This window comes from Sprattus sprattus (genome assembly GCF_963457725.1).
Source record: "Sprattus sprattus genome assembly, chromosome: 20".
Taxonomy (NCBI): domain Eukaryota; kingdom Metazoa; phylum Chordata; class Actinopteri; order Clupeiformes; family Clupeidae; genus Sprattus; species Sprattus sprattus.
In genome coordinates this window covers 17,812,638-17,820,137 of record NC_137918.1, presented here as the reverse complement: position 1 = coordinate 17,820,137, position 7,500 = coordinate 17,812,638, and the positions used below count along the sequence as shown (strand labels likewise).

At 49.9% G+C, this 7,500-nt stretch overlaps 2 protein-coding genes across 2 annotated transcripts in view; both read left to right on the top strand.

The window, feature by feature from the left end:
- The window catches only part of gon4la (gon-4 like a), a gene marked incomplete at its 5' end in the record, with an annotated part of 18,847 nt that extends 13,970 nt beyond the window's left edge, over positions 1–4,877 (top strand). The window contains 7 exons of the mRNA XM_080859207.1: positions 252–368; positions 486–715; positions 1,038–1,584; positions 2,402–2,504; positions 2,813–3,044; positions 3,866–3,968; positions 4,401–4,877. Of these exons, the coding sequence (XP_080715333.1) occupies positions 252–368; positions 486–715; positions 1,038–1,584; positions 2,402–2,504; positions 2,813–3,044; positions 3,866–3,968; positions 4,401–4,529 (1,461 nt within the window). The 3' untranslated portion in view covers positions 4,530–4,877. The remainder of the gene's footprint in view (positions 1–251; positions 369–485; positions 716–1,037; positions 1,585–2,401; positions 2,505–2,812; positions 3,045–3,865; positions 3,969–4,400) is intronic.
- A 1,093-nt stretch (positions 4,878–5,970) lies between these two features.
- The window catches only part of pdia8 (protein disulfide isomerase family A, member 8), a 12,215-nt gene continuing 10,685 nt past the window's right edge, over positions 5,971–7,500 (top strand). Inside the window, exons 1-2 of the mRNA XM_080859633.1 lie at positions 5,971–6,192; positions 7,223–7,301. Of these exons, the coding sequence (XP_080715759.1) occupies positions 6,041–6,192; positions 7,223–7,301 (231 nt within the window). The 5' untranslated portion in view covers positions 5,971–6,040. The remainder of the gene's footprint in view (positions 6,193–7,222; positions 7,302–7,500) is intronic.

Genomic DNA, 7,500 nt, shown 5'->3' with positions numbered 1-7,500 from the left:
AGAAACTGATAATTTTGAAGTGGTCTCTAAATTTTTTCCGCGGCTGTATATATATAACTACTACGCCACCATTAGAGATAACCATCCCATCATGCATCTGTGGCATGATGCTAACCTTCCCATCATGCATTTCCTGTTTGAAAGTAACTTTCCCATCACGCATCACTTTGTAAGGTTTCATAACTAACCTAGCCTTCCCATCATGCATTTCCTGTGCGACACTAACCTTCCCATCATGCATTTCCTCTCAGTCTTATTACCAGCAGAAAAAAGTTCCCAGCATGCCTCAGCCCTGCCGCAGAGTGGAACCATGTGACCAGCGCCCTCCGGTGGAGAAGGATGAGAACATCATGCCCCTGTGGCTCTGGGTAAGGCTGTGTGTGTGTGTGTGTGTGTGTTGTAAAGTGCTATTAGCGTGTGTGTGTGTGTGTGTGTGTGTGTTCTAAAGTGCTATTAGCTTGTGTGTGTTTGTGCTCCTCCTCCAGAAAAGCCTGCAGGGCGTCTATAAGGCCGTGCTGCACCACAGTGGCCAGCAGGGGGAGCCAGTCCCGAGGAGCAGCACGAGGGATCGGGTGAATCCATCCAGTGACTCCTCCTCCTCCTGCCCCAAACCCCTCCTACCCCCCCCACCCCCGCGGCACTACAGCTTCCCCCCGGGCGTCCGCTACCCCCCCACCCTGCCCGAGAGGCTCGTCATGCAGCCCTGTGGGTTCAAGTGGGTGCCCCCCCCCCCCACCAGCTCCCCAGCCTCCCTCTGCTCCCACTAAACACTCCCTCCAGAGACACCGGGAGAGACTCTTCACCGCCACCTGGAGGCAGGAGGGCAAACTGCTGCCCATCCAGCCCGCGCCCCCCCCAGCCCCGACTCCACCAGCCCCCAGTGGCCCCCCAGGGAGGGGAGGAGGGGCGTCGTGTGTGGGGGGGAGGGGAGGGGCGGGGGTCAGTAGGGTCACACTGGGAGTGGGGGGGTTGATCTTAAGCCTGCCAGTCTCCACACCTCTGGCACCCTTCCCATCAGCCCCTCTGGTCGGTCCCAGGGTTCCGTTCCCATCAGCCCCTCTGGTCGGTCCCAGGGTTCCATTCCCATCAGCCCCTCTGGTCGGTCCCAGGGTTCCATTCCCATCAGCCCCCCGCCTCCAGCTGACTCCGCCCCTCCCCCAGCTGGTGCTGGTGCCCTCTGCCCTGCTGCTCCGCCCCCCCACTCTGTTGCCACGGGCGACCGCCCCCCCGCCTAGGAAGAGTAACCACTCACAGAAGGAGGCGCAGAAGGAGGTGAGAATGGACCAGCAGACATGGGGAGAAGCAGAAGGACGAGGGGTGCGGAGCGAGAGGGAGGAGAGCGCCGCGGAGGAGGAGGAGGATGGAGGGCAGAGAGAGCAGGAAGGGGAGGGGCTCAGTGAATCCTCAGGAAGTCCCGCCCCCAGCCTCAGCAGCTGCACTGAGCCCATGGTTACAGAGATTGACATGGAGGACAGCCACTCAGGTGGCGAGATGATGACCTCACACAGACACCCCGAGGAGGAGGAGGAGGAAGAGGAGGAGGAGGAAGAGGACGACAACGGCGCCACAGAGGAGAGAGATGAGGTGATGAATACTCTAGAAACGATGTCCTCTGCATCTGAAGAGTCCGTGTTATCTGTGCCTGAGCTGCAGGTTAGACCGTCACGTAATCACGTCACGTACTGTGACACTCTATCAAACCATCAGATCTCATCCAGCTGCTCTTCACACAGTCACACAGTCACACACTCACCAAACAAACTGCATCATTCACACACAGTCACATCACTGCATGACATCATTAAACAGTCACATCACTGCATGACATCATTAAACAGTCACATCACTGCAACATCACTGCACTCAATCTAAATACAGTCACTGCATTACACAAACACCGACACAGTCATTGAACTGAACTGCAACATTGTTCAAATACTGCAACAAACAATATCAAACAGTGACTGCACTCCATGACATCATTAAACAGTGACATCACATCACTGCATGACATCATTAAACGATCACATCACTGCACTGCACTGGAGTAACGCTCACGGCACTGAAAGCATCACACACATGGGAATGTGTCCATGCGGTTCATCAAGGCCTTCACCGATCTTCATGATGAGTTTCATGATTCTAACGTATGTGTGTGTTTTGCATGGAATGTAAAGAGCGTGTTTGTACCTCAGTACTGAAGGGGGTGTGTGTGTGTGTGTGTGTGTGTGTGTGTGTGTGTGTTACCAGGAGACCATGGAGAGACTGTCAGTACTGAAGGGTGTGTGTGTGTGTGTGTGTGTGTGTGTGTGTGTGTGTTACCAGGAGACCATTGAGAGACTAATTGAAGTGTGTGTGTGTGTGTGTGTGTGTGTTTGTGTGTGTGTGTGTGTGTCACCAGGAGACCATAGAGAGACTGTCATGGCTGGCGTGGAAGGGGAGGTGTGATGCTGAGAAGAGATCAGGACCGGAGAAGAGTCTGAAGCAAACCAGAGCTATGTCAGGTACACCTCACACGCACACACAGACACACACACACACACACACACACACACACACACACACACACCTCACACACACACACAAACACAAACACACACACACACCACTGTAAACAAATAACCCATGAAACAACTCACATGCACACCTGTAGTGAGGATGGCACTGTGGTAACCATAGTAACCCACATGCACACCTGAGTGTTTCCTGTCTCCTGTGGTAACCATAGTAACACACCTGAGTGTTTCCTGTCTCCTGTGGTAACCATAGTAACACGCCTGAGTGTTTCCTGTCTTTCCTGCCCTTCATACAGACTGCCAGAGAGCGCCCCCTCCTGGCGACAGGCGGAGCGACGAGCCTGTAGTGTGCCGTGATGAGGAACCCGTCTCACCCTCTGTGGACACTGGCCTTGATGACGACCCACGCAAGGACACCGAAGATGTGGCGTTTGCTCGGGGGCTCACGGCAGCCGACCCAGAGAGCGTGGTGTGGGCCAAGAACATCACACTAATGCCCAGCGGGGAGAGAGTGGTGCTCTGGACACGGTGAGACGGATCAGGACACACACACACACACACACACACACACACACACACACACACTACCGCTCACACACACACACACACACACACACACACACACACACACACACACACTACCGCTCACAAGACTCACGAGACACTAACCGCTCACAAGGCTCACGAGACACTAACCTTAACGCTCACGAGACACTAACCTTACCGCTCACGAGACACTAACCCCACTTCTCACATACCTACAGCGGACTGTTTTGGGTTAGCAGAGTGTTGTACTGAGGCCACTTCTGACTTCTGCTACCTTAACGCTCACGACACACTAACCTTAACGCTCACGAGACACTAACCTTACCGCTCACGACACACTAACCTTACCGCTCACGAGTCACGAGACACTAACCTTACCGCTCACGACACACTAACCTTACCGCTCACGAGACACTAACCCCACCGCTCACTAGACACAAACCTAACGCTCACGACACACTAACCTTACCGCTCACGACACACTAACCTTAACGCTCACGACACACTAACCTTAACGCTCATGACACACTAACCTTAACGCTCACGACACACTAACCTTACCGCTCACGAGACACGAGACACTAACCCCACCGCTCACAAGACAATAACCTTACCGCTCACGACACACTCACCCCACTGCTCACATACCTACAGCGGGCTATTGTGGGTTAGCAAAGTGTTGTGGGTTAGCGGACTCTTGTGTGTTAACGGCGGAGTGTTGTGAGTTAGCGGCGTGTTGTGTGTTAGCGGCGTGTTGTACTGAGGCCACCTCTGACTTCTGCGTTTCCTTTCCTGTGGGCTAGGGAGGCGGACCGTGCCATCCTGACTGCCTGTCAGCAGAAGGGAGCCAATCAGGGGACGTTCTGTGCTGTGTCCGCCCAGCTGGGCAACAAGACAGCCAATGAGGTGAGTTATGAACTAGACAGCCAATGAGATGAGTTATGGACTAGATAGCCAATAAGGTGAGTTATGGAGTAGACAGCCAATGAGGTGAGTTATCACATAGACAGCCAATGAGATGAGTTATGGACTAGACAGCCAATGGGGTGAGTTATGGAGTAGACAGCCAATGGGGTGAGTTATGGAGTAGACAGCCAATGAGGTGAGTTATGGACTAGACAGCCAATGAGATGAGTTATGGACTAGACAGCCAATGAGATGAGTTATAACCTATCCAGCCAATGAGGTGAGTTATGGACTAGATTGACACTGGATTGGAAACGAGTTTAGGTGGTACTATTAGCATCTTAACTTTGTCACTAAAGTTAGACGCCAGGGTTGTTGTTTTTTATGACATTATTATTATTATTATTATTATTATTATTATTATTTTCTCAGGTGTACGTGCGATTCCATGACCTGATGCGGTTATTCCACACGTCGTCTAGACAACGGCACTCCAGCGACGACGACAGCGACACGGACACTGACACCTCCACCAGCTCAAAAGACGAGGAACCGGACTGAACAGGACCCAGCATTGCAGCTCTAGGACCTGAACAGAACCAAGCCGGTGGACCGGTGCTCGGTCCAGACGTAGAGGACAGGCCCGGCATAGGCTCCGTGCTCAGCTGTGCATCAGCTGCTCTTCCAGACCTCTAGGGGGTGCCACTGTTCAGCTGTGCATCAGCAGCAGCTCTTCCTCCAGTCCTCCAGAGGGCGCCACTGTTCAGCTGTGCATCAGCAGCAGCTCTTCCTCCAGTCCTCCAGAGGGCGCCACTGTTCAGCTGTGCATCAGCAGCAGCTCTTCCTCCAGTCCTCCAGAGGGCGCCACTGTTCAGCTGTGCATCAGCAGCAGCTCTTCCTCCAGTCCTCCAGGGGATCCACTGTTCAGCTGCACATCAGCAGCAGCTCTTCCAGTCCTCCAGAGGGCGCCACTGTTCAGCTATGCATCAGCAGCAGCTCTTCCTCTGTGGACCTCAGTGGAGCTGTTCAGCAGCATCTTCCTGTGACCGTGGTCATAGCCAGAGCATCCTCCAGGGGGCGTTATGAGGCACCACTCTAGCCCAGTGGTTTTTATTTATGTGTTCATTCATTCATTTATTTATTTATTTATTTGTTTATTCTTGTCCCTCTCACCGGGTGTTTGCTGCTGGATGAAGCGCCATATTATTATTCACCAGGCAGGGTGATGGTAACTCTCCATGTGTATATTGTACAGTATGCTTTTAAAGTGATGTCTATTGTTTGTATAATCACAGAAAGGTTGTTGACTTGCCTGATTAAAATCTTGCACAGCATTTTGACCAGTGTGTTTTTTTCTCATGATGTCATCAGGAGGCACATTTTGAGTAGATCCGTCTAAATCAAGACTGCTGGGTAGAGTGACTTCTTTGGACCAAGTGAGGTGAGCGGAAGTACTGTAGATCTACCGAGGTCTACCGAAGACCCCTGATATTAGACTCCAAACAACTATAAAATAACTTCCAGCGGTAAATGGTCTGTTGCTTTTTATAATTGAGGAGTACAGGCCTATGCCCTATGTGTCCCCAGAGGGAGAGAGAGAGGGCGTCACTGTGTATGACATTAGGCCACATTCTTTGTGTATGGATCTTTCAGGTGTCCTAATGTAATATCAAACTAAAATGGTGTATCTAATATGCCAGCGGAGTGAATCCGGACGTTGGTATGAATAACTTCAGACGGAGTGAACTGAAGTCAATGGACACACCGTAAACTTCAGAAAAGCCGAGTCCAGGGAAAAGACGCCGGTATAAAAGTCATTCAAAACAGTGGTAGTACCGCATCGCCGGGCTGTTTTTGACTGGCAGATATATTGCCCAGTGTAAACCTTACATCTCATCAACGATGCGTGTCTTAACCAATCAAAACATTCTATACCGGCACATTCTCCCTTTGTCCCACCTCTTTGACTCCTCAGAGTACATTTGTACCAGAGATAGTGGGAGTGTGCGGCTACCTCTGGACAGTTTCGTTCACCTTTGTTTTGATTATTTTCTGTTTACAGATTACCCCTTATGACCAATATGAGACAATTATGTTTGTACACATCGCTGTTATTCATACTGAATGTTTCCGCCCGCACGGCAGTCCTGGAGCTGGGAGACGTTGACTTCGATTACCTGGCGGCGGAGCATGAGACCATGCTAGTTAAGTTCTATGCACCATGGTGAGGAGAACGACATTCCAGTCTGGGAATTACATTCAATGAGATGACTAGGTTTCTTCCTAATAAATATACACCCTGCGAACTGTAGTTCTTTCTCTGTAAGATAGCATGGGGAGAAAGCTAGACACTGAGAGACAGCGCTGGCTAGCTCTCGCCAACGTTAGCTAACTAATAGCTTCTAACTGTTACACATAACGGACCTGACTCGCTAAAATAACTGGCAAACTAGCGAACAAGCACTGGTTAATACTACTACAAACGTTTCTGCTATAGCACTGTTCTCACTGGTGGAATGATATAATTTGCTCAGATTCAATTAATTTATTGTGGTATAAAGATCCACACAAGTTCACAAACCTTAGGTTTGAAGTGCACCTGTCAACCAATGAGCGTGCTACTGTGATATGGTGTGACAGGTGAACTGTCCAAGTTGTTAAAGTAACACTATGCAACAATTTGAGACTTTTTTTGAGGTATGGTTTTATAGGCGACTCGTTTTGGTATCATCCTCACATTCATTTTGATAGCATATGGTCATCTGAAGGACAGATAAACATCTGTGTTTTCCCCACTAGCCATCCAATATATGCCCTATGTAGTTCTGTGTAACGGGCTGGAACACCCTGCAAAAATTTAACAAAAGCTTTCACACGCATGACATTGCCAGCTATACTGCCAAAACATACCAGTTAGCGTGTTGGTAAGCTTCAATCAGTGTCAGCTGGGCTGTTGGTGGTGTTTGCAAGGTTTTTACATGCCTTTTACGTAGTTAGCCTACTAGTTTTGGAACATAACTCCATATTGCAACTTTTACGCTGTGACTGTTAGACTAACTTACGTCATCGTATATTATCGTTACATTCAAAGAACGTTAACTTCCCTTTTCTGAATTGATCTTGGGTAAATTAAACCACTAGATTTTATTCCGAGCATCAGAAGTTATTGGTGACTGACTACTCAGGTCTGTGTAAACTGTAACACTGTTATTGTCTTGTTTATGTACTTTAAACTGTTGTCTGGTGTTCCGCAGGTGTGGCCACTGTAAGAAACTTGCTCCAGACTTTGAGTTGGCGGCGTCTCGTCTGAAAGGGCTAGTCGCTTTGGCTAAGGTATTTGTTCCACGGTAGACACGGCTGAATGAACTAACTATTGCTGCAGACACACAGTAATGTAGACACAGCTGAATGAACTAACTATTGCTGCAGATACACAGTAATGTAGACACACAGTAATGTAGACACACCGCTGGATGAACTAACTATTGCTGCAGATACACAGTAATGTAGACACACAGTAATGTAGACACAC